The sequence below is a fragment of the Sinohyriopsis cumingii genome, chromosome 4, assembly GCF_028554795.1.
Source record: "Sinohyriopsis cumingii isolate HCF-2022 chromosome 4, ASM2855479v2, whole genome shotgun sequence".
NCBI classification, from domain to species: Eukaryota; Metazoa; Mollusca; class Bivalvia; order Unionida; family Unionidae; genus Sinohyriopsis; species Sinohyriopsis cumingii.
The window spans coordinates 21,327,477-21,355,428 of record NC_142964.1 but is presented as its reverse complement, the minus strand read 5'-3'; the positions used below and the strand labels follow the sequence as shown (position 1 = coordinate 21,355,428).

General features: G+C 35.9%; 1 protein-coding gene across 4 annotated transcripts; it reads left to right on the top strand.

The window, feature by feature from the left end:
* Positions 1-161: 161 nt before the first annotated feature.
* LOC149800789 (uncharacterized) lies at positions 162-27,054 on the top strand. Of its 4 annotated transcripts, none has more exons than XM_089954773.1 (7): positions 162-808; positions 2,786-2,936; positions 13,023-13,167; positions 13,645-14,143; positions 17,776-17,897; positions 19,468-19,611; positions 20,100-27,054. In XM_089954773.1, exons 2-7 carry the CDS (start codon positions 2,802-2,804, stop codon positions 20,360-20,362), a joined length of 1,308 nt encoding a protein of 435 aa, XP_089810899.1. In that variant the 5' UTR covers positions 162-808; positions 2,786-2,801; the 3' UTR covers positions 20,363-27,054. The 4 variants fall into 4 exon arrangements, with proteins under 4 accessions (XP_089810899.1, XP_089810898.1, XP_089810900.1 ...); XM_089954772.1 differs by lacking the exon at positions 162-808 and adding an exon at positions 1,664-1,796; XM_089954774.1 differs by lacking the exon at positions 162-808 and adding an exon at positions 1,953-2,188.
* Positions 27,055-27,952: the final 898 nt, after the last annotated feature.

The following is a 27,952-nucleotide window of genomic DNA, read 5'->3' as shown; positions in this document are numbered from 1 at the left end:
TTCCATATCCAGCAGGGGTGAAAGCATAGCACAATACCCACCCACCCCGTTGTTTTTTTCCGAGAAGGACCAAATTATAAATACAAAGCATTATATGCCTCTTTTCCTGACATCATCTAACATATGTCATGTATTTATTTTTCAGGGCCGTTTACTGCTTTGCTTCTGAAAGGGACGTAAATATGAGATTATTTGTACAGTTTCAGCTATTACATACCTGGTTACTTTCCTTGTAGCGTATGCTGTCGTTTTCTCATCTTTTAAAAATATCAATTTCATGATAGATTATATTAGGATAGTTAGATCGATTAACAGCGGAGCTACACTAATATCGATCTAACCAATGAAGTAGACCATTTTATCATCCTCACAGTTAACTTTGGAAAATTATTACATACATGTTTCTATGCATTTAATTCCCGACCCGGTACGGACAGTAGGTCCTTTAATTTTATTAAAAGACAATAATGTAGACTTAGAAGTTGGAAAGCATCTTGGAGACCATAAGTATGTGTTAAGATTGAAATAGAAACTAAAGAAAGTATTATAAACGAGTCTTGCTTATCTTCATGGCAAAGGTCAAGCTTATCTTCGTGGCAAAAGTTAACCTTATCTACAAGGCAAAGGTCAAGCCTATTTTCAAGGAAAAGATCATCCATCTCACTTTAAATTCCAGTAACAACCAATGAGAAAAGTGTCCAGTATCAACCAATGAGAAAAGTGTCAGCCACACAAGATCCATACTTAATCTTGACTCGGTGGTGAAGTTCTTGTTCTTAACGAGCCCTGAGCCAAGTTAGCAGAAAAGGTAAGAAAAAAATGTATATACTCAGCTTACGGAAATTGTGCACAGAATTAAGTCAAGTTTTCCTGACGAAAAATCACCATGTTTTACTAAAGCCTGCAATAGACGAAATTATGTTGCAAAAGGTAGTGGCATGGTTCTGACCGTTTGGCACTTACCATTTATTTAATCAGTTTATTGGTGTGGGGGGTTGATATTATGGGAAGAAAAAGTGTGATAATTTTCATAACGTCAGTGTTCAGCAAAATTTAAATAAACATTATAATGCAATGCGCATGCACATTCCTCATCCGATGATTGATAAGGTTAAAAGATCAAACATCCGGCATTTTTCCATATATGTGATCACCGAGTAAACTTAAAAGACACACACAACAACAACAACAACAACAAAGAGAAAGTTATTAGTAAAGTTTCGAAACATATGCCGGAACCTGTCTGACTATAGCATTATTTTTATCTAAACGCGTCGTTCATATTTTATCTTGTTAGTGATTAAGTGGCACATTAAATACCCGTTTAACGTTTCAAATGTTGCCAGTGGCGTAGCAACCGCCGCACCTTCGGGATGGAGGAATGGCAAGCGTAGTGGGGACCCAAAAGTTCATCAAACAACTTTTTATTGGGAGGAGGCGAGAACTGAGTTTCAAATGAAAAATATGTTCGGTAAACATGTTACATACTTCCATTCTGCCAACATTTATGGAAGACCCCCCCCCCCCCCCCGGAAACATTCTCAGTAATATCGCTGGGTATTACATTAATAAAGACGGAAAGGCTTTTATAAAGGTTAATACTTGTCCAATTCATAAGCTGTACTTTCGAGCCGAGCCTATTCAAAGCATGCGAGTACAAACTGCTGTAATCACGTCGATTAATTATGGAGGATAGATTATTGCAGATAACATTTCCACACGTAAATGAATCGATTCAGGTCAGTGTACTTATCGTGGCGGAGAACTCCACGTTTACATATCAGAGCTACGTATAGGTAAGTACTTACACTGAATATATGCCACACTGTACTTAAGCAAACTATCTGACCTTACTATCTTTGTTAAATTTAGAGCTTCCAACCCTAACATATCTGGTCAAATATATGTCTGGGTGTCAAGAGACCGTAGTAATCTGACAGTGTACATTGTCCGGAGTACCATGAACAATATTCCGCACTAACCAGTGTATAAAATCAAACCCAGCTACATACACCGTATGCACAGATCTGCGTTCGCATTACCAGCGGCGATCTAAACAGTCTAAACGCGCATTAAGCGACGGCTGTTCTTGGTCAACGGCGTCTGCTGTTGGATGTGTGAGAAAATCCGGCTATAATAACGTATCGGTTTATATTAGTCGTATGATTTGTCATGAATAGTCAACATAGTAAGTATTAAATGAAACAAGTACAGATAAGTACGGAATCCAGCGGGACCTCCGAATCTTGTGGTGATAGGGGTGGGAGTGGCGCTAGAACCCAAATAGAGGAGGTATGAGAATCGGATTTAAAATATATTAAAGTATCACAACCACCCCACCCCCAGTCCATTTCTCTCTCTCTCTCTCTCTCTCTCAGTGGCGGCACGATGGTTCGGGTGGAGCTGATGGAATGGAGTAAATGCCCCACGCCAGGCAAAGGGATGCCGTAGGGAGCTTCTTTTCAACCCAAATTTTCAGTTTACCATCACCTTAGAGTACAGGGGGCAATTCTTCACAAAACGTATTTTTTAGGAGCTGGGAAGAGGGAATTTGGATGCAAGGGTACCACTAAAGTACTTTGCCCCCGGGCCCCACGAACCCTCGCGCTGCCACTGCTATCTCTCTCTCTCTCTCTCTCTTCTAAATCACTCTGCTACTTCTGACCAGTAAAGAGAATGTTGAGCTAGCGTTTATTGCCTAAACAAATAAGCAGGACATTTTCACATTTCAAGTAGACTTCATTGCTTGGTTTTGCTATTGTAAACTAATCGCATTTGTACACAGGAACCTGACCCAAGAAATGGCTAGAGGGCAGCAGGACTCTCCCTTTGACTTGTGTATTGTCGGGGCCGGAATGATCGGGTCGGCGGCAGCCAAGCATGCGTCCTTCATCCCGGGTCTACGGGTATGCCTCATCGGACCAGACGAACCGTCGGTAGGTGTGATTGCATATTCTATCATGTACGAAGTCTTATTGGGCCTCTCCGTACAGCAGTCACATTATTTAGTATATTCTTTAATACCCACAATTATCCCCGCGTTCAAATAAGCATCACAGTTATTGGTGCTCTCTTTTGTACCTTTTTTAAATTTATTTCCTTATATCTGTCGGTTATGCCATTTTCTTAAACTGCTTAATTGAAAGTTGAAAAAGCATACTCATTACACTTTGCCCAAAAGGTAACTAGGTAAGAGATGGATGTTATTTTGGGTAACCATGTGAGACACTTTTGTTACTTTTGGTAACCACGTGGAGTGGTCTTTTAGTTTTGGCTCCGTACAATGGGTTTCCTGGTAGATCACAATGTTACATGATTAAATCTTCAACGAGTTGCAAAAAAATGAAAATAAATGACATGACTTTTATATGAAATATCGGTGACGAAAAGTCCAGATTGCTCAAGTTTTCTTTTCTCCATCTATTTACCTAACCTGTATAATCAGCATGAATCATGTTGAGCAATTTTTTGGGGTTTAATTGATTGTTCATAGAGAAAGGATTGGGTGTTGTAAAATAACAGAAAATCGACAATAGTTGAAACGTTACTGTTTGATATATACCCTTAAGTGCGTACCTTGTTTGAAGCCACTTTAAATTTCCATTACTATATCGAAGAAAAAGGCATGTTTGCAAGAAGTCATGTTTACTTGCACTGTTAGTGCTGATGCATCAGTTTTAAGTTTACTTACTTCAGTGATGAATCAGTTTTAAGTTTACTTACTTCACTTCATGCCAACTAACACAATATAATTCGATAAGAGAGCACCACTTTTATCCAACCGTGGTCATTGTATCCTCCCAGGGGTGTAAAATTAAGGGTAAAAAAGAACCTTGGTGTCAGAACTGGGGGTCAAATAAAAACTGTGGGGGTCAAAATTGTACTCACAAATTTTCACCTTATCTGTACTTTTTCAGCTTGAAATAGGATATTGCAGCTTGCACAACATTCTCTCTCTCTCTCTCTCTCTCTCTCTCTCTCTCTCTCTCTCTCAAACTCAAATACAAATAAACCAACATGCACCATTAACAAACAAATGCATTGTCCATTCAAAAAAGAATTTTATTAGTTCATTTTTCTTTTAGTTTAAAGTCGTACTTTTAACAGTCTCCTTATAATCTTTCTGAAGCAATATTATAGACCAATACAGGATATATAAGCCAATACAAAAAGCCAATTAAATCTTTTTAACCAAATGGCAGTTAATTTACTGCCTGCCATAAAATGTGTACTATCGTCGGTTTCATTGTACTTCGTCCTAGAGCACATTTATCCAAAAATCAAAAAGGCTGATGATTAATCTTCTCTCTAATAAGTTACAGTTGAACTTTAAAGATCTTTATTTTGTTGCATCAAGTTAAAAACCAACAAACTCTGCAATGACCCCCTGACTTTGGAATCCGAATGACGCATTTTTCTCAGCAAGTTTAAGAGTTTTTTTGTTGTGAAAGAATGTCTTGGGTGATAATGTGTTCACCAGATATCTTGTGGCGAACAAGGGCAGATTTTTTAAAATTCTTAAACCCTGTCACGAAAGGATTATTCACTTTTGCAGTCTTCGCAATCATGCGATCAGAAGTCACACCGGTAATCCTCATGGATGTGCCGTATTCCAGTAAAGGGAATTATTTTCGCCGTGTTTCATTAAAGTTAGGTCCACTGTTACTCTTTTGTGTTCTGCTTCTTTCACTTTCTTCGCTAATGATTCTTAGTCCAAGCCGTTTTAATCTGGTGATCACTTTCTAGTGCAACAAGCATTGACATTAAACATCTGGATGACATCTTGATGAGCTCGATGGAAATCGCATGAGAGCTCGTGAGATTAGGGATCGCATGAGAGCTCGCGAGATTAGGGGAAGCTACTCTGTCATAACATTGCCTATGCTAGTTTGGTTCCCTGTTTCGTATGCTCCCTGGGAGCATACGAAGCAGGGAACCAGACTATGCCTATACTCGAAGTATACACGATTCCATCCCTCATACAAAGCATTGGATATTAAATAAATCCTGATCGATTGATACGAATCCTTTGCGTCGAAAAAACGCAGGCACAAATGTGCGTATAGGGAAACACTGCGTGGTTTATTCGTGGCACCCTCCCCCATATATCTCTCTTTCTCTCTCTCTCTCTCTCTCTCTCTCTCTCTTCATGATCTAGGTCCTGCCTTTATAGCACATTTCAGTAAAATAAAAGCTTATGAAATCTATTGTTTGATGTAGAAATCGTACAACAATGCAAGTTATATCCTCGACAATTTGCAAGAATGTTCCCTAAAGTATCAGGATTCACCCGGTGGCCTTATGGCCTGCGGTCGTTGCCCTTGCAGATCATAATACATCTTACCTCTGTTTCCATGGATTCGAGACTTGTGCAGTGCCATTAGTTTCCCTTGGGTCGGTGACTCTTCACCGGTTTTCCCGGCTTTCTTCTCCAAAATATATACTTGCCCCTTTCATCTGCTGAAAAATGACGTTAAACGCATAAAGCCAAACAGCCAACCTTACAGTATCATAATGTTACGTTTATTCTAAATGAAGTTAGAGAACTCTGACTTGAAGATTGGCAAAGCGTTTGGAGAATACAGGGCAGAGTCCCACTTAGAAGGCCACCTCTTTATCGCAAGCAAGCTTTTTTGTAGCATATGATAATCTGAATACTGCCACCTCCCTTGTTCACTTGAATAGTTACATGTGTTGCAGTGAGCCACTAAAAGGGTTCGTCGTCGGTAATCGTATTATGTCAGAAAATGCTTGGGGTTTTTCCAAGACGTTTTTAGTGGAAGTGTGTCTGATTTTATCGTTATCCAGTTGGAAACGTAGAGCGTTTGACCCATGCAAAACGGTACTTAACTATCGAAGATTTGCAGTTTTTTTGCGATGTTTAGTCCTTCGATTTTGTACGTTTACAAAATTAAATCAATTAAAAATGACTCCTTTAATGCACACATTTGTTTTTGTTTTTTTAATTGTACTTTACTTCATAACCTTGTTGACTGTTGTTGAGCCATTTGAAAAACTTCGTTTTATTGTGTATGATACACATATAATGGCTTGGGGTTGTAAAACGTCTTCCGTGTAGTCTGTGTCTTTATGAGTATTTTTAAGGTTAATCTGTTATTTTCGGCACCATCCGAGTTGGTTTTTGATGTATTTTATTAACGAGTCCATAACATGAATATTGAAGACAGGTGCTAACATATATCCGTGTTTGACTCCTATATCATCTCTTAAAAATTCCAGTTTGTCAATCTTGATAAAGAATTCTTATTATGATAACTATTGGACTCTGTAGTCATACTAAGTAAAAGAAAGAAGCGAAACCAGCAAGTTTGTTTTCTTCTCGTAAACCCTAACAAATTATTTAATTCTCTAAATTAAAAAATCAAAATTTATGAGGAACTTAAAGCATTATTTACTAAATCCAAAATTATCCTAAAAGGCTCATAACATGTCGAAAAGAATCGAGTATTCCGAACGAGTAAAGCACCCAGTATAGACTAAATATACATTGGACATGTCACTCAATACTGCCGCAAGGCATGTTGTATAAGGAGAGGAAAATAGGTCATAATTAGCTTATATTCATACGCCGAATCAACTCCACCGTTTTAATCAGAAAATCATACGCGATGACACAAAAAGAGACACGCAATTGTGAAAATGTACAAATTATGTTAAGATTCCACTCCTTAGTTTCGCATTTTTGCACAGGGTTGAAAAATTAAAGAATAAAGTATCCATCTGATTTTCTCCGTGACAATTCTGCTTATGATAAGACACGTGCATACAATAGGGTAGGTTAAAGAACCTGTTTTGTTTTCTTCTTCTTCTCTTGATTTTGATGTTTGAATGATAGAGTTGATTTGGGTTTGAGAGTACATAGCTATGCTTTACTTCAGTCATGCATCACGTAACAGAATGCTAGTCAGCAGTGTATTGTCACTTCTTGAAATGCAGATGTAAATTATTACAAATAACATTCAAAATTTTAAAACTTCGTATGTGCACTTTCACTAAATACTTATGCATATACTGTGGAGGTTAATTTCAGCATTTCAAAGACATTCAGTGTTCGTGCACTTTATAATGTCTCAAGTACATTTCCACATCACACAAAAGGAGCCGAAACTAAATCTCAATCAAAATAGTGCCTTTTGCCTTGCTACTATTGTCGGTGTGGTACCCGAGTCTATGGTCGAACCATATTGTGATTAAACACATTTTAGACAGTAGAGCGACAAGAACGACGTCATCAAGAAACTTTGTCAGACCATCGAGTCAGTTGTAGTTGCTATGGTTCACAATATGGCCAATTGGAGAATAGCATATTGCAACTCACTAAATGCTAAAAATAGAGGTTATAAAATAAAGAGTAAATTTGGAAATAAAACATTGAATTTTTTTGTTCTGGACTTTACAGGATGACATAAAATTTATTTAGCATACAATAAATTTCAGTTTTCTGTCTTATATCAGACTATTTAGACAAGAACATGTTTATGAGAATCGCCTATATCGAATAATGTAAATCATAAGATTTTATAGCGTTTATGCGAAGCACGTGCTTTTTGAGTTAAAATTAATTTCAAAACTCTTTGTTGCTTTTTCTCTTGAAAAGAAAATAGGTATTTTTACAAACGAAATTCCACCGCTAGGGTGACCTATGTGGTTAGAGTGGCCGCCTCGGATGCGGGATGTCGCTTGTTCGTACCCTGGCAGAGTCGTACCAAAGGCTTATAAAAATGGTACTTGTAGCTGCCTCGCTTCGCTCTCAGCATTAAGACGTTAGTGTTTGGAATGGTCGGCCTGGTGCCAAGATAATGTGACTGGAAGGGACGTGATGCTAATGTCTGTGCTAGACATCACTTTAAACTGCCACACTGCAGAGGTAGCGATATGACTGATTTTTTTTTTGAAAGCTACGTTAAAAATCTAAATCACACACAAACACACACGAAATACACTTAGCTCTGCCAGTTTGAAGCGTCCAAGACTAAAGTAACGTTCCTTAATTCTTCTCCAGTCTTTGGAGGAATCGATTTTAGTTATGCTTCACTTAATATTTGAGGAGACTTATTTATTTAAATTTTTCACTGGAGCTACAAAGTGCTCAATAACACTTTCGAACTATATCACTATATTGGGATTATTGTGAATTGATTTAGAGATATTTTGGATTATATCATTGTGATGCATCAAGACTGTTAGCACATCAACACTATTCCAGGTCATTGGTATACCAGCCCTTTGAAGATTGGAATTTATTCGGAACACTACTTGAATTCATTGGGAATTCTCTGTACTTTTGGACTTGTAATAAAACTTTTAGGGTTAATAAGGATTTAATTCAAAATAATGTAAGAATTTTTTAAATATTCACTTTTTAATCTAGAAAACAATTTTTTTTTGTTGACTTTTGCAGCACTTGTTGGTTTTTCTTCTTCTCTTTCCTTTTTTAAGACCGTGGAGTCCTGATAACACATGATGTGAAGTGAAAACGTTTTACTTTTGGTAAAAATCTTGCATTTATGGGGACGATATTTTTTTCATCGACGTTTATTAAGATAAAATGAAATATCTTTCTGTGAATTTAGAAAAGATATGCTAGCTGAAGAAGGAAACTAAAAAATATCCATAGGCATATATTATAAATATCCATAGGCATATAGTATAAATAGCCATAGACATATAGTACAAATATTCATATGAATTTAGTATAAACAGGTATTACAAGCCATATGCATGTATTATTAATAGTCATAGGCATGTAATACAAATTGCCATAGGCCTGTAGTATTAATAGCCATAGGCATGTAGTACAAATAGTCACAGGCATGTAGTATTAATAGCTGTAGGCATGTAGTATTAATACCCATAGGCATGTAGTACAAATAGTCACAGGCATGTAGTATTAATAACCGTATGCATGTAGTATAAATAGCCATAGCATGTAGTATAAATAGCCATAGCATGTAGTATAAATAGCCATATGCATGTAGTATAAATAGCCATAGCATGTAGTACAAATAGCCATAGGCATGTAGTATAAATAGCCATAGGCATGTAGTATAAATAGCCATAAGCATGTAGTATAAATAGCCATAGGCATGTAGTATTAATAGCCATAAGCATGTAGTATAAATAGCCATAGCATGTAGTACAAATAGCCATAGGCATATAGTATAAATAGCCATAGGCATGTAGTATTAATAGCCATATGCATGTAGCAAAACTAGTCATAGGCATGTAATACAAATTGACATAGGTATGTAGTATTAATAACCATAAGGATGTATTATACATAGCCATAGGCATGTATTATTAATAGCCATAGGCATGTAGTATAAATACCCATAACATGTAGTATAAATAGCCATATCATGTAGTACAAATAGTCATAGGCATGTAATATACATAGCCTTAGGCATGTAGTGTAAATAGCCATAGGCATGTATTATACATAGCCATAGGCATGTAGTATTAATAGCCATAGGCATGTAGTATAAATAGCCATAGCATGTAGTATAAATAGCCATAGCATGTAGTACAAATAGCCATATGCATGTAATATACATAGCCATAGGCATGTAGCACAACTAGTCATATGCATGTAGTACAAATTGCCATAGGCATGTAGTATTAATAACCATAGGCATGTAGTATACATAGCCATAGGCATGTAGTATTAATAGCCATAGGCATGTAGCACAACTAGTCATAGGCATGTAGTACAAATTGCCATAGGCATGTAGTATTAATAACCATAGGCATGTAGTACAAATAGTCACAGGCATGTAGTATTAATAGCCATAGTTATGTAGTATAAATAGCCATAGCATGTAGTATAAATAGCCATAGCATGTAGTACAAATAGCCATAGGCATGTAGTATAAATAGCCATAGGCATGTAGTATTAATAGCCATATGCATGTAGCAAAACTAGTCATAGGCATGTAATACAAATTGACTTAGGCATGTAGTATTAATAACCATAGGCATGTATTATACATAGCCATAGGCATGTATTATTAATAGCCATAGGCATGTAGTATAAATACCCATAACATGTAGTATAAATAGCCATATCATGTAGTACAAATAGCCATAGGCATGTAATATACATAGCCATAGGCTGTAGTATTAATAACCATAGGCATGTAGTATACATAGCCATAGGCATGTAGCATTAATAGCCATAGGCATGTAGCACAACTAGGCATAGGCATGTAGTACAAATTGCCATAGGCATGTAGTATTAATAACCATAGGCATGTAGTACAAATAGTCACAGGCATGTAGTATTAATAGCCATAGGCATGTATTATAAATAGCCATAGCATGTAGTATAAATAGCCATAGCATGTAGTAGAAATAGCCATATGCATGTAATATACATAGCCATAGGCATGTAGTACAACTAGTCATATGCATGTAGTACAAATTGCCATAGGCATGTAGTATTAATAACCATAGGCATGTAGTACACATAGCCATAGGCATGTAGTATTAATAGCCATAGGCATGTAGCACAACTAGTCATAGGCATGTAGTACAAATTGCCATAGGCATGTAGTATAAATAACCATAGGCATGTAGTACAAATAGTCACAGGCATATAGTATTAATAGCCATAGGCATGTAGTATAACTAGCCATAGCATGCAGTATAAATAGCAATAGCATGTAGTACAAATAGCCATAGGCATGTAGTATAAACAGCCATAGGCATGTAGTATTAATAGCCATATGCATGTAGCAAAACTAGTCATAGGCATGTAATACAAATTGACATAGGCTTGTAGTATTAATAACCATAGGCGTGTATTATACATAGCCATAGGCATGTATTATTAATAGCCATAGGCATGTAGTATAAATACCCATAACATGTAGTATAAATAGCCATATCATGTAGTACAAATAGCCATAGGATTGTAATATACATAGCCATAGGCATGTAGTGTAAATAGCCATAGGCATGTATTATACATAGCCATAGGCATGTAGTATTAATAGCCATAGGGATGTTGTATAAATAGCCATAGCATGTAGTATAAATAGCCATAGCATGTAGTACAAATGGCCATATGCATGTAATATACATAGCCATAGGCATGTAGCACAACTAGTCATATGCATGTAGTACAAATTGCCATAGGCATGTAGTATTAATAACCATAGGCATGTAGTATACATAGCCATAGGCATGTAGTATTAATAGCCATAGGCATGTAGCACAACTAGCCATAGGCATGTAGTACAAATTGCCATAGGCATGTAGTATTAATAACCATAGGCATGTAGTACAAATAGTCACAGGCATGTAGTATTAATAGCCATAGGCATGTAGTATAAATAGCCATAGCATGTAGTATAAATAGCCATAGCATGTAGTACAAAAAACCATAGGCATGTAATATACATAGCCATAGGCATGTTGTGTAAATAGCCATAGGCACGTAGTATAAATAGCCTTAGACATGTAGTATAAGTAGTCATAGGCATGTAGTGTAAACAGCCATTGGTATGTAGCATACACGGCCATAGGCATGTAGTATAAATAGCCATATGTAGTGTGTATAGCCATAGACGTGTAGTGTAAATAATAGTGAGGATGGAGCTGATAGAAGGAGGGGTGACTACACAGGGAGAAAAAATATTTCACGCACTTTAAACGAAGGAAATTCATCAGGGTCTGATTGGTCAGATTGATTCAAAATGATCAAGAACAAAATATCATATGGAGTGCATATCTTAAGATATATTTAAACTTAGGAAAGATTCTCATAGATTATGCAGGTGTAGTTTCCACTAACAATGTGTCGTACATCATGTACTGTAAAATTGATTTTCTTTATAGTCAGGTTATATTATATTATTCACAGAGTAATATAGCAACGAAAGAAAACGACAGTAGTATTTGTCATGCAACGAAGCTTTCTGGTTTTGTTTTGTCTCTTTTTCTTTCGTATGCACGTAAGGAAGTGGCAGATACGTGCGACTTGAGTTCCGTCATCAGAATACGAAACGTCAGACATATAGACTAGCTCGAGTTTTAAAACTAGTACGAGTGCATCACTTATAGCAGAAAGTTTTTTTAGTAAATATTTTTCAAATTAAATTGAAGTTTAGTAACTATAATATAATTTTAGCTCTGTGTCCAGATTTATACATGTATCGACGAAAATGGTTTAAAGCGTCCGCCTTGGATGCGGGAGGTCTCGATCACTTTTGATCAGTGAAACAAGAATTCATTTTGCGCAAATATATATATATATATATATATATATATATATATATATATATATATATATATATATATATATATATATATATATATATATATATATATATATATATATATATATATAGTTATGTATATTTAATTTCTATTGTGTTATTCACTTTTGTCCCTAAATGAGGGTAGAGAATTGGTCTACCTGGCTAATCTCTTGTGTATTCACGTTTTGTCATATTTGTAATGTATAAATAAGTTGTTGATTGATATTTGAGTTCAGAGAAGTCTAGCCTTATTTACAAGTTTTAAACGTTCTGGAAGAGAACTTACTACCCACATACTAGCCATTTTATTGTGTCTTAGGTTCTTATATAAGATTGTGGTAAAGAAAATTAATCATTCTTTTCTTCAGATCAGACTGTCGAATCATTCTCAACTGTGTTCAGATATAATTTGAGAGGAATCATTTGTTTCACAATTATTCATTGGAATTACAAAGTGCTATTGTCTTTTTGGACTAAATCACTAATATAGGGTTATTAAGAATTCATTCAAAGACATTCTGGATTATATAATTTCATGTTCCTCTTAAGTTTATACTATAGAACAAAGAGAAATAAAGTTTTTATTTTTTACTTTACTAAATTTACCCGTTTCGCTTCCTTCTGTTATTAAGTTTAAGACCATGGAGTCGTAATAATATATATATATGTCATCCATACAAAAATATAGTTGTAACAGATTTTGCTATGTCTCATAAATTATTCCTATATATTATATATCAGGAGAGGCGTCTCGGTGATGGGCGCGATATTTATGGAGCGCACTATGACGAGGGAAGAATAACGAGGATCTCAGATCCGGATCCGGTTTGGGCCATTTTGGCTAGGAACTCTATCCGACGTTACAGGGATATTGAAAATGAGTCAGGTACTACTGCTATTATTATTATTATTATTATTATTATTATTATTAGTAGTAGTAGTAGTAGTAGTAGTAGTAGTCGAAACGATGAAAACAAATATTGCAAATTTGTAGAAAGTCTCTTCATTTTGTGTCTCAGTTATAAATTAAAGAATCATGTTGGTTGGACAGAATAACTGATTGACAAGAAATCACATTGGGAATTCGTGTCAGAACTACCGAGCTGAGCCTTTGCATAACTGCAGTGATGGTCCGGGTTGGACAAAGTTGTTTAAGCTGTTGCAGACTTAAACCAGTGGAGAAGGTTTAATTCTTTCAGTCCCCACCGCCAGTTTTATCGTGCATAGTCAATGGAGAAAATGTATGCTTTCAAAATCTTATGTAATTGATGTGTAAGAAATGAATTCCGTTTCATTTCTTATGAACAACAATGCGAACTATGGCTTCAGATTAATAGCCTATGATTTAAATATTGATTTGCAGGTATATCCTTTTACAAGGAAGTGGGTGCCATGCAGGTTGGAACTCGAGATAGTCAGTACATTAATGACATAAGGCAGACAAACTCTGCACTAAACATTTCTTCACGGGAAATGAATGTCTCGGATATGGGAAATATGTTCCCATACATATCATTTGCTGCTGATGATGTCGCTCACTACCAATCCACGAATAGTGGCCATATCAGTCCCAGAAATCTTGTTAGAGCACAACAAGTGATCGCGTCACGACATGGATGTACACTTATTCGTGATGTAGTTGCTAACATTAGACGTATGGTTCAGTCAGATGGCAGTTATGTGATGGAGGTTACAACAGACAGTGGTTCGATATATAAAAGTAAGAAAGTGCTGGTGACTACAGGAGCTTTCACGACGTTCCGGAACATTTTGCCGTACACTGATGCTGTACCAGATTGTAAATTGTATCCAATAACGGTGGCTAAGGTTGAAGTCAGTCCAGATTATGCTGAAAAGCTAAGGTAAATATATTGGAAACATGAATAATATGCTGAGAAGGATCAATACATACCATGTAATAACCGTCATAAACGATAAGATATTTTTGTTGGTCTTCTGTTTACATTAAAACGATAACAAGAATATTTCCTTCAGTGAAAGGAAAGTAATATCAATGTAAGCAGACTGCATACCCACACCGCCAATTAAGTTTTACTGAAAGGAGTGTAAGGTCTTTGAAAAAGGAGAGAGAGAGAGAGAGAGAGAGAGAGATGTGTCATGCAGCAATGAAGGTTGTTGTTCGACCTCCACTAGAACAAGCTTCCTAATTTTGTTTTGATTCTTTATTGGGGAAGGGGTTGTTGTTTTTTGTTGTTTTTAACTTCTACCTATGGAACTTAGTCTTTTTTTCCACACAGTAATTGTCGAATAAAAACAAGCGAATTATAAAACAGAGAAAATCAGGCCTAGTTATCCAAAAAGAAAACGTTCATCTCAAAACGCACCCATGCATTCATGACAGAAGGTGAAATATCAAACCTCTCCCAGTTAACAAGTAGCATATTTGCAACGTTGGTATGAAGTTGCAATTTAGTTGTATTAAAAGTTATATTGTGACAGCGTTCTTATAACGTTACAGAAAGGTCGCATTTCTGTAATGTTTTATATTTTATTTTGTAGCAGAGCTGTAGAAAACAAAAACGTTCTTGACAAAACGTTGTTTAGAAGCTTTTTTAAGACAATGTTACTGAGTGGTATTATTAACGTCGGCGTGGCATGTCAAAACTGCATCAAATTTTTATACTGATATATGCAGCATACATTTTCATAACATTAAAGCAATGCACTTATTTGAAGTCTTTGTATCACATTTCATCCTTGACTGGCACAACGTTCCTATAAAGTTGTAGAAATGTACGCACAATACCAAATCAAATATAATTAGTCATTTTATTTCATATAAAAAAGTGTTTGCTTGTTTATTTCTGTCCAATGGTATTTTCATGACATAAAACATATTTCCATTTCATTCTTAGCTTAAAGGAAACTAAATGTTTAGTCGGCACCCTAACACTGGATACCATAATTATAATTAGTTGTACTAATATAACATGTTGAAGTGAAAAGATTTGTAATCTGTCAGCAGCATTGAACCTTACATTATGTAGGTCAACGAATCAGTTCAGGCCGTTCCTTTGTCTATAGCCACACAACGGCTCGGTTCAGGTCATTCGTTTATCTAGACCACACAGCGGCTCAGTTCAGGCTATTCCTTTGTCTAGACAACCCAACGTCTCAGTTTAGGACATTCCTTTGTCTAGATCACACAATGACTCAGTTCAGGCCATTCTTTTGTCTAGACCACACACCGTCTCAGTTCAGGCCATTCTTTCGTCTAGACCACACAACGACTCGGTTCAGTTCATTCTTGTGTCTAGATCACACAACGACTCGGTTCAGTTCATTCCTTTGTCTAGATCACACAACGACTCGGTTCAGTTCATTCCTTTGTCTAGATCACACAACGACTCGGTTCAGTTCATTCCTTTGTCTAGATCACACAACGACTCGGTTCAGGCAATTCCTTTGTCTTGATCACAAAACGACTCGGTTCAGTTCATTCCTTTGTCTAGATCACACAACGACTCGGTTCAGTTCATTCCTTTGTCAAGATCACACAACGACTCTGTTCAGTTCATTCCTTTGTCTAGATTACACAACGACTCGGTTCAGTTCATTCCTTTATCTACATCACACAACAACTTCAGTCAGTTCATTCTTTAGTCAAGATCGCACAACGACTCAGTTCAGGCCATTCCTTTTTCGGGATCACACAACGAATTAGTTCAGGTCATTGCAGTTTTCTAAATCACACATGATCGATTAGAAGATCGAAAGTGGAAACTTCGTTCTCACATTATTATTTAGTCTTAATACTTCTGGATCTATGCTGTAGTAATTGTTTATGTTTAGAATTAACGTGATATTGAAAATAACTTGGATAAATATTCGTATCTTTTCGCAAATAGAATTGTTCAGACTATGACCAGTGCTGTCTAGGGTCTATAAAAATGTAGCATATAAAAGGATATTGAGGCCAAGGGATATCGCATATCTATCAGAGACGTACATTTTACAAGTCTATCAAAATATTAGAGTCGAAAAAAAATCAGTGCCAATAAGCCAAGACGAAGAAAAAATATTATTTCCGCTGGCTAAATGGACCGTCACACAACAGGGGCTTTGCAAGTTTCCCTGTCTAGCTATTTTTATACAATGTAAGGCTAACGATAGAAGACATACACTGTATGATACAGATCATAGCTGGGGTCCCTCCAACAGGGAGATGCAAGTGACAGGGCACAAATATATGCCTTCGTTAGCTGGTAATAAGAATGGTATTAAATATATTTACATTTATGCAGCTTGAATTGCCTCAAAATTTACTTTAGTTAGTTCTGTAAATCAGAATGGCATGCCCTGCAAAACCTGATACACCAAAAATGTAATGGAATTTCGAGACATTACTAACTGAAATCACACTCTTCTTACTGCACTGAACTGACTCAGTAATAAAATCCATCATAATCAGAAAAGCAGAATTGAGTTGGCTCAACATAAAAACGAAATCCATCAATTCCAGATCTAATGGAAAAGTTTTTGCAATAAGCATTCATTCACAAAATGACTAAATTTCAAGTAGACCAATACGACAATTCTTTTTGAAACTACTGTCTAGCGCGCGACGAAGTTAAAATGTCGCTGGGCGGTGTTATGTGCGCATTAATATTGTTATTGTGTATTGATGTATTGATCAATCTACGGTTGTGTATTTATTTTTAATAGAGCATACATTCAGTAACTTGCTTTCTTCTTGTGAATTAAAGCTTAGGTAGAATAATTAAATGTGTATATAATAGAAAGGTTACTGCATTTGTATGGGAAAATATGAACTCGTTTCCCAAAGATCGTGCAGTCTTATTCCGAAAGAAAACCAACCTCGTTCATATTTTCCCATACAATTGCAGTAACCTATAAATATTATTCCAGAACTAATCGGAAGCATTGTCTTTACAGTGAAATAAAAGCATGCAAAACAAAAACCGTGACAGGTTTTATACTTTGCTGAGTCTTGTTTAAATGGTAGAATCGTCCAGTCCACGAGGTACGAATGAAATTTGTCAGTAACTGGGGAACTCTGTGATGGGGTATCTTTAAACCGTATAGTCCCATTGCCGCTGAGTAACACATGAATCCATGTTGGGGCTCCTTTGTTAAAGCTTTAGATTGCCTTTGCTGCTGAGTGACAAATGAATCCGTAACAGTGTGCATTTATTTAAGTTGTCGTTAGTGTCCTTTTCTGCTGAACAACATATAAATCCGTGCTAAGGTGCATTTATTTAAACCGTAGACGCTTTTTTCACTGATTAGGGTGCTTTCAATTTAAATTTGTCAGATACCCGAAGAACCTGCTTATATTCCGTGTTAGTGTGCCTTTACTTAAGCCCACAAACGCCGTTTGCCACTGATTCAGTTCATGATGTAAATTTGATTACTTGGTGTAAATCAGCACACATTTAGATATGTGCTGTAACACACGTATGTTTTGCTCTCAAAGGATCGTTATGCGCTAATGATTATCTTTCCCTTATAGATCAATGCCGTCTATTAGTTACAGAGGTATGGGCGGGAAAGACTGGTTTTCTGGATACCCCAGAAACAATGACGACCAGTCTGTGTCCTGCTACATGCTTCCACCAATCAAGTATCCTGATGGTAAATGCTCTCTTTCTCTCTGAATAGTATAATTAATTAAACACTGCTACCTAATTGTTTTCTTCAATGTGTCATTATGCATGTACATGAAAATGTAATTTATTTCAAAGGCTCTTGTCTAGAAAGTCATGTCGATCTATCCTTGAGATGACCGCATGATACTTGTTTTATATACCAACAACTATAGTAGTATTAACGGTTGCAGTCACACTTCATGGACAACCTGGGGTGGGGGTGGGGGAGATTCCATCCATAATCGAGTATCAAAAAGAATATATATGTATTTGGAGACGAGCATTAAATGTTTTCGTTTGATGCACTCCATGGATATCAATAGTTTATTTTATTGTAAATTGAATAAACCAAAATGCTTCCATTGCAGCCTAATATCATTAAACTTGGATAAGTGTTCGTTGCTTATTGTCAGATTATACGAAAGCTATGCAATTGTCAATGCAGAATCTCTGTATCTGGAGAACGAACATTCAACTTTGAACTCAGTTTATGTTATTTGACAGCGGCTGTCTCGTTTAACAGCCGGTTTATCATTTGATCCTAACTTCCAGTGGTACTGCATGGCAAATGGACCTCGCACTGAAATGACGTTTTAATCAAATACAGATGAAATGTTGAGTACAGGCTTCATATATCCCAGCCTTTGATAATTTTTAATTAACCGAATATCGCTCAGGGTGGTTTTTCTTGATGTCATTTTAACACGTCAGTACCTTTACGTAATTTCGCAACTTTTTGGTCTCTCGCATTGTCATTTTCCAGTAATATTGTTTATTGAATGTTCGCGATTTTAGACCAGATCCCTTGGCATTAAGTTAGGGGTAATTCAGGGTCAGCAAATTCATCGTGATTGTCCAATAATATGTTTCAGAAAAACCGTATACAAACAAAATTTGCAAGGATTTTACTTCTGATCATAGTATACATCAACGCTGATGCAGACCGCTCCGGTGGCCTAGTGGTTAGAGCATCCGCCTTGGATGCGGGAGGTCGTGGGTTCTATCCCCGGCCGAGTCATGCTAAAGACTTACACAAATGGTTCTAACAGCTGCCTCGCTTGGCGCTCAGCATTAAGAGGTTAGTGTTACGACTGGTCGGCCCGGTGTCAGAATAATGTGACTGGGTGGGACATCATGCCACATGTCTGCGGCATGACGCCCCAGTGCTAGACATCGCTAAAAACTGCCACACTGCAGACATCGTAGCGATATGACTGAAACATTGTTAAAGCATACGTTAAAAATCAAAATCACTCACACACACTCAACGCGTATGCAACATCCTAAAATCCAGCTTTATTTTAGCGTTTAATAGCCGAAACTGCTTCGAAATGCAGAACGTTTTACTCAGAGTGAGCTTATCGATGATTGAAGAGCAAGCTGGGAAGTAATGGTTGTGTCAGATTTGAATTAGGTATCAAAGCAGGAAGAAATTTCCCCGAATACGCCGATATACCAGCTTTAGATATTACATCCAAAATGGGTTTTCATACGATAGTTTAATTTTTAGAAAATGCACATCGCTGACTGTTAGTAATTATTGATTTTTTCTATAGGTCGGTATTACATCAAACTGGGTCACTCCCACATCACCTTACCGATGACTCTAAAGACATCTGACGAGGCAAAGCGATGGTTCTGTGAAGGAAATCCTAAACTTGTGCGGACCATTGCTGATTTGATTATTAGCATGTTCAATGGTCAGTATAGTAATTTTCCTAGAATGTAGATTTCTATTTAATATTGTGATAACTGATTACACCATCACAAATTTGAAGAAGGTCATGATGACGTATTGTTTGCGAATAAAAAGAAAATCTAGTCAACTATGTTCTGTACGCAAGGTTACATTGGCATTGTCGTGCCTTTTCTAGAAATCCAAATATTACCAAGACAGGTGTAGCAGTTACAGTGATGTTTCATTGCAGATTCGCATTCTTTCCGTACACATCTTTGGTAGCACCAGAAAAATTATTAATAATGAACGTATGTTGGTGATATCTTTTCATTCTCTACACATATCTTAACCAAGTACATCATTCTCTACACATATCTTAACCAAGTACATCATGCCTGTCATCTCACTTTCGTTGTATATAGTTTCTGATCTTGTGCCAAAGAAATAAGCTGTCATGAATGTTTCTATAGTTGATCGTTTTATTGTTTTTCTTCATTTTATTTTGCGAAGGAATTGAGCCATTATCCATTGAGGGGGATCAATGCGTCATAGTTGAAACTCCAACTATCCGCCCCTACATTGACATGGTACATTCCCAGATGGGTGTTGCCATCGGTGGAAACGGTTATGCAGCAAAAAGTAGTGACGAAATAGGACGGATTGCGGCAGCCATGGTTATGAAGGGATGGGACTCAGAAATTCCGAAAGAAAAATTCACTTTGAGGCTGAAATCTAAGAACGAGACATCTGAATATGTTAAATCAAACCTCTGAAAGCTATAGACAGATCCACACTTGGGATGAGAGTGATGTTTTTAATACTGCATTCCCTCCCAAATTGTAATTTTTTTTAGATAACTGCAGGCGTGGTTGTGTGGTTCTCCCAATGAAGAATATTATTTTTCTTTTGCAAAAATATAACCCACATTCAGGTAAAAAGAGTGAAACTGAAAAGGTTTCCGCAGTTTCGCTCAGACGAGAAGCTATGATAGTTATAACAGGAAAAAATATCCGTAGCATATGCAACTTGATACAACCCATAATTAATCCGAGACCGGGAATAGAAAGTAAAAAACAAGTGTTCTCACTGTCCGACCAATTCTACCAAAAATAGTGTAATAGACACAATCAAAAATCAGCACAGTCACCTGAATACCGTGCATGTTTAAAGTCTGGGAAATATGAGCATCGTTTTCAAAATCGGCGAGTGTAATTAATAATAGTATTAGTCAGCAGCGCTTGTTACTCCAATATGAACTAGTCGAGGTTGGACGAAGTGTGGATTTTCATTGTAAGACAGTCGTTTTAAATAGTTGCGAGCTTCGGATAAAAGGATGGACAGATTATTGTCAAATTGACGTTGGGAGGCAATGCGGTTTTAATTGGACGTGTTTTGTCCGCAAAATACGCATGACTGTGCGATCAGTATATCTGTAAAACTTGAAGTAGGCCTTACAATATTTGCTTTATTAGAATTTACGGTAGATAATACTTACATTTCTCACGAATGCCGAATCACTTCCAAGAAATCCATAGGAATTGTTTTGACAATCGGAGACAGTCCTGAAGTTGTCATGTACGGCTAATTGCCGTCTTGCCATATATTACTCAGGCTTTAGCATATGCCAATATACATGGTTCCATGACCATTACTGTCACCTGGAAAGGCGTAAGGAGTTACTTGATCTTTTGCAAACAGAACGTTTGTCATGACACGTAAATGATGCCCGGACCCCAAATCGTTCCTCACTGTATATATCATGTATGAAATCAAATAGTCATACGGTCAATATTTGTCATTTTAAAACTTTAATATTTTCCTTACACGTAGAACTGACTCGGAAAAAAATGTCAAAACAAACAAGGAAACTAAACTAAACAAATTTTATATCACGTGCTATGCCACAGAGTTGTCATGGCTACTACGTTGGCAATACGTCAGTTTATATCGTATTTTCAATATATATATTATTTGACCTTATTGTGGACACGTTCTTCATTAATGTTGATTTTCAGTTAAAATAAATTTATATTGTACCATCTGGGTGCCATTTGAGATGCCACAATTAGAGGGAAAGCTTAGCCGTTTTGGTATGCCACAATTAGAGGGAAAGCTTAGCCGTTTTGGTATGCCACAATTATAGGGAAAGCTGATAACTGCAAGGGATGGATCATTAAGTACATTTTGCGTGTACTTGAACTTAATTGTTATATGCAGTGTTTATGAGAATAACATTATAATAACGAAAACAAAAATATTATTTAGTTGATTCCATTCTATATGATTCGTTGAGAAAAATCTGATGTCCTAACAGAAACTCAGAAACTGTATGATTGCCTGGTACCCCGATTCTTGCTAGCCGTAATACAGCTTGTATATGAATGTACTTGTTCGGTCTTGGAAGGTTATGTGTGTGTGTGTATGTGTGTGTGTGTGTGTGTGTGTGTGTGTGTGATTTAGATTTTTAACGTAACTTTAACGATTGTTCAATCATATCGCTACGATGTCTGCACTATGTAAGTTTATAGTTATGTCTAGCTTTGGGTCATCATGCCGCAGACATGTAGCATGATGTCCTACCCAGTCAATTTATCCTGACACCAGGCCGACCAGTACTAACACTACCTCTTAATGATGAACGCCAAGCGTGTCAGCTGTTAGTACCATTTTTATAAGTCTTTGATATGACTCAGCTGGGGATCGAATCCACGACCTCCCGCATCCGAGGCGGCCGCTCTAACCACTAGGCCACCGGAGCGGTGTTATTTTTGTAACCTTTTTTTTTTCTTTTTTCTAAATATCTCCGTCACAGTCTGGTCGTGGGACACAGAGCCGCCCCATGCCGGCCGTACAGAAAGGAAGATAATGTATAGCACAACAGATGTGCAATACATGGACAAACGATAAACATAAGTATAAAAAAAAAAGATTTATCTCAGAGAGAGAGAGAGAGAGAGGGGGGGGGGGTAGGGTAGTGATGGGGTATCAAAGAACGTACTAACGTACTGAAAACATAACCAAGGTACACTGATTAGGATCCGACATTAAATATGTACACAAATCCAAGGTAATTTTTTTTCTTTCTATCAATAATAAAAAAAATATTCGTACATCCTTCATTTTCATTGAGAAGATATTTAAATGTTGGTGCGGAACCGGGTAGCTGAATGGTCCAAAGTGCTAGCCTTTTCCCATCAATGCCGTCTCACCACTGACCGCATGGTTTATAGTCTCGGGCTCGGCCAATATTGGTATGTGAGAAAACTTGCAAGCTCCCCATGGTTCTGTGGTTCATACCGTGGTTTTCCTCGGTTGTTCTCGACCAGTTATACTAACTACAATTTATAGCCCGTCTAGTGCTGACAAATGGCGTTAAACCCACAAGAACAAAAACAAATGGTGGTGGAATATATTAAATATATATATTTCTCTATCAGTGCGTAACTGGCGTGTTATAAAAACATCGATTCACCGCAACCATTATTTCATTATATGCTAGCAAATTCAGATATAATTTTTTTCTATGAAATGCTCAAAAGAATTGTACTTAATTGTTTCCCATATTTTACTAATACATTTTTCCGACAACCATCACCTTATCGTTGAACCGCAAAGGTTCTTTTAGAAAAATTGATAATAATTGATAAATCTGTGAACATTTTACAGTAAAACGAACCTAACCTTAAACATATTATGCTAAAAAGAATTTAATCTAAGTAAAACAAAAATTATTGTAACATGCTTCCTTCCGCTTTTACACCCATTCGATATTTTTCCTCAATTAAAATACTTATGCATTCAGTTTATAATTATTATTGTATCAGTGTACATGTCATTTCTTCGCATTGTTAATTTTGCTGATTACACTACTAGAGAGGCATGCGTACCAACTGATGCTACAAAACTTGATATCTGCTACAAGCTTTATACCTTAGGTAGAAGAAGGTGGTTGCTAAATTCTATCTATGTAATTTTATTACTACGTAACAAGAATTAGTAAATACAGTTTCTGTCTTGCTAAACTGCATATAAACCGATAGTGTATGCTTGGACAAATTACACATATATTCAACACTTTTACAATTTAAAAATTTCTTTAATTCTTCACCAATAATTGTCAGTTATATATATATATATATATATATATATATATATATATATATATATATATATATATATATATATATATATATATATATATATATATATTTCCAGCTTATACGCGTTCCTTAGTGTTAACACTATATGGTCTTAACCTAAATAATAGAAAAGAGCGAAAACAAAACTGTTTTGTAAAATTAAACAAATACTTTATATACAGAATGAAAAATTTAAAAATTTATTTATTAATTTATGAATTTAAGCAAGTTACAGTATAGATGCTTACTAGCAGATGATATTCTGCCCATTTTACCTGGACGATGGGCAACATGGCAGTTTCTCCTATATACGATAACTAAAATTTACCATTTTTAACAAGGCACACTGAAGGAAAGTCAACTTATAAATCACAATTATAGATACTAACAGAAAGCTTGATTTGCTCTCTCTTTACATATGTAATTCTCGTAAAGGTCTCTTGAGAATCAATGAATTTATTTCAACTTCCAAACACCATATAAAGTCAACGGTAAATCTGCCCGCTGACCACAAATATGGCTGCTGATAACGTCATTCGGGAACTATCTATTGTGAATCAAATCCCAAATAGTCTACAAAGTTCTATCACCAGTCCTAGTGAATACAGTTTCGTGATAGTATTTAATAACTGCCGCGAAAATAACGTTCACATTTGTCCAGCTGGGCTTTATTCTGGGTAATTCTACACTGAATCAGCTAGCATACCTCTGTGATATGGTTTGCAAAGCAGTAGATCCCCAGTAAGGAGGACATTGTTGAGTTGTGCGTTATAAGTAAAACTTTTGATCATGTGTGACATAAAGGACTTGTTCATATATTGAAAACTACTAGCCTCACAGGAGGGCTTCTTAAATGGTTTTCTTACTATCTTAAAAACCGAAGAAAACGAGTGATATTTTTGTGTGATGCGGGGTTTATAGAGGGGAGGTATAGTAGATGAGGTGTTCGCCAAGGGTCCGTTTAAGACCACTTAATTCCTTTACATTAATAAATGATATTGTAAATACTATACTCGCCAAGATAAGTTTATTAAGTCTCTTCTAACCGTAGATAATTCCGTAATAACTGCTCATAATCTCAAGTGTGACTTGGAAAAACAATCTCTGAATTAGCAATTAATGGGGCTGTACCTTTGAATCCTTCTAAACTTAATCCCTGAGATTTTATAAGAAAATTATTAAACCCTTCCGTTCATCACTATCTATGCTCAACCACAGTAACGGGGAAATTGGCTCCCACAAATATCTTGAACTATTTCTTTCGAATGACTCTGTATGGGAAAACGGCTTCCAAAAGAAATAGAAACGGCATAGTCAAGAAGTAATGTAGTGCACAGACTAGAATTTCAACGTTGTCAGGAAGCCTGTAGAAATTATATGTCATTTTTATAAAACCTATTTGGATTATTGTCAAGATGGTTCGAAACAATTTTACGTTATTAGATGCAGTTACAGTTAGTATCTATTGAAGCTTTACAAATGTAAATAGGATGGAAATGTCTTTCATTCAGACGACAAAAATAAAAACGTATACGTTTACATAAAATGATAATTGGTTCAAAACCGCCCTGTTTCATATCTCTGATTCCACCAAGTTCTGGGGAGATTACTCTCTAGAACTAACCTGCTTTAAACATTTTCTAATTAGTACAAGCAAGAACATGTTTTTATTACAATTCGTTTTTTCATACGGTCATTCTAAATAAAAAAAGCCTTACACATTACAGAGATCCCAGTGACAACTTCACACTGCCCTACATTTTTTAAATTTTAATTAGCAGCTTCTCCTTTTATTTTTCATTTCTCGAGCCACATCTTTTGCCAACTCCTTTGTACACCTTAGTTAAATGTTAAATGTGTACTAATGTACTCGTATGACTTTCGTTTATGTTATGAATTTAACTTTCTAAAGGGATTTGTAAAGGTATTATTTCAAATACATCATCATTACTGAAAATAATGATTACAAAACATTGATAATTTATCGCTGGAGGTAGCACCTTCGTAGCCGATTTCGCGCAGCCATAAGACAAAACGGAAGTGTTGTGGTGTAGGGAAGGGCCCCGAGTTGTATCAAGGCATAACAAGGTGATAGTTGTTTTATCATTATCTGGCATACATTTATTATTTTCTTCTGCATATCGTTTTCTCCAACTATTGATATACCACAATCAATATTATTATTGAACATAAATAATTGTTATTATTGTCTGTTTGACTAAAACCTCTTAATATGTATCAGTTTGTATTTGCAATATTGAAATTATTTTGATGTTGTTTTTTATGGCTTACCACCTGTTGTTTTAATGGCTTACCAACTATTGTTATTGATGGCTTACCACTTCTTGTTTTTCATGGTTTACCAAGTGTTCTTTTCGATGACTTTCTTCCTGATGTTTTTGATGGCTATCCTCCTGCTGTTTTTGATGTCTTACCACCTGTTGTTTTTTAATGGTAAAATCTGTGTCTTTTTCCTAACACTTACTGAATATGTACGATTCATAATCCTGCTATTATTTTTTAAATTACTAATAGCCACATCATTTATATCAGGGTTTTTTTCTTCTTCAATTTAGACAAAATGATTTCAGGGACCCCAGCTGGCTGAGTGGTCTGAGATGCTCACCTTTATAGATAACTGACATCTCACCACAATCCGCATGGATTCGAGTTGGTATGTGAGAAAGCTTGCGAGTAGCTTCCCGTGCGTGGATCGATGTTTCTTCCCGGATTTTCCCGGGTTATCCCGCATCAAATATATTGGCCGACATGTATAGCCTATCATGTGGTGACAAATGGCGTTATACCCATAGTAACTATGACAACAACAACATGATTTAATGTATTATATCGGAATGTTATATTGTTTATTATGTACCCATTGAAATTACTTATGTTTTGGCTGTTGTTTAAATTCTAGCAAACTTTCTAACGACTTTTCATCTCTGTATCTGTATTTAATATAATATATACGATAATAACCGAACACGATACTATCCACTTGTTGTATTTGAGAAGAGTTGTAAACATTTCCTTCCCACTCGTATATCTCTTAATAATATCGAGTGGAGGTAGCCAAAGCGAATCAAAATATTCAATTTCTGTGCTGATGGGATCATTTCAAATAGCTACCCAATATATTCATTACCTTTGAAAAAGTCCTCTTAATTTAACAATAATGCTATAATGCTGAAATCATATCTTTAATAAAACAAACTCTGAATTTAAAAATAATATTTTATTACTTTTTCCATAATTGTTTCAAGGCCATTTCTTACCTATATATGAATGATTTTCCCGGTGAAATAAATGAACCTTATTCTCTAGTTCCTGACAATTCTAATCCTTTTCCAAAAATGATTTCCCAAAAGATCTGGTAGAAGAGAAACGTGCTGCCTCCCCCTCCCAGTAGAGGTAATATATAAAGTTACCCAACCTGTATTTAAATTGTGTCCGGGAAGATTTTATATCTACACTTTGTATTTGTGTTTTTGATATGCTTTCCTATTAGCATCAATTTATGAGCCGTGTAATAGGTTTTCATCAGGATATTCTTCTGATAAGAGTACTACATGGCACATACACAACAGAATATTATATCTTACAAAAAGTAACAGAAAAGAGTGAAGACAACAAGCTTTGTAAAATTTAACAAATAATTTATTTCCCTAGAATATCAAGTCAAAAATAAGAAAAAAGAACTTACGGTTTTACGAATTCAATAAAAAAAATATCCAAGAATTAAAAAACAGAAGTCCTAGTAATGAAAAGTCCTGAATTAAGCCGAGTTCGAATCCATATTAAATCCAAAATGGAAGACGATGATGTCTGTTGTAACCTGTGAAGTGCTGTTATGTCAACAGTTTCTTGTTGATACACAGAAAATATTATTCCAGTTTTGAATTCAGTATATCTTCCAATAAATGTTTTTATCCATGAATTTTGTAGCAGCACTTAAGTATTTCCAGGGAAAAGAATCACTTAAATAAAATAAAATCTCAACTCAAACTGGTCACAACATATGTTTGAAGGCCGACTGAACAATCTCTATAAAGACAACAGTTATACACAATTTTAAGACGCAAAACAGATTCCCTGATGTGGGTCAACCTTTTAGAAAAATTAGAAGTTTGTATTAATAGGCACATGCTTGATGTCACGTAGTCCAGTTATAGCCTTCATACCACTTAATGAATCTTACTCTGAGAAAGAATATTTAAAAAA

What these genes read in the sequence shown, in the direction of transcription:
- LOC149800789 (XM_089954772.1), top strand. Translation starts at nt 1,726, where the DNA reads ATGAATCGATTCAGGTCAGTGTACTTATCGTGGCGGAGAACTCCACGT. An exon ending in ACCAATCAAGTATCCTGATG is followed by an intron (nt 17,898 to 19,467) that starts GTAAATGCTCTC and finishes TTTTTTCTATAG; the next exon opens with GTCGGTATTACATCAAACTG. An exon ending in GATTATTAGCATGTTCAATG is followed by an intron (nt 19,612 to 20,099) that starts GTCAGTATAGTA and finishes TATTTTGCGAAG; the next exon opens with GAATTGAGCCATTATCCATT.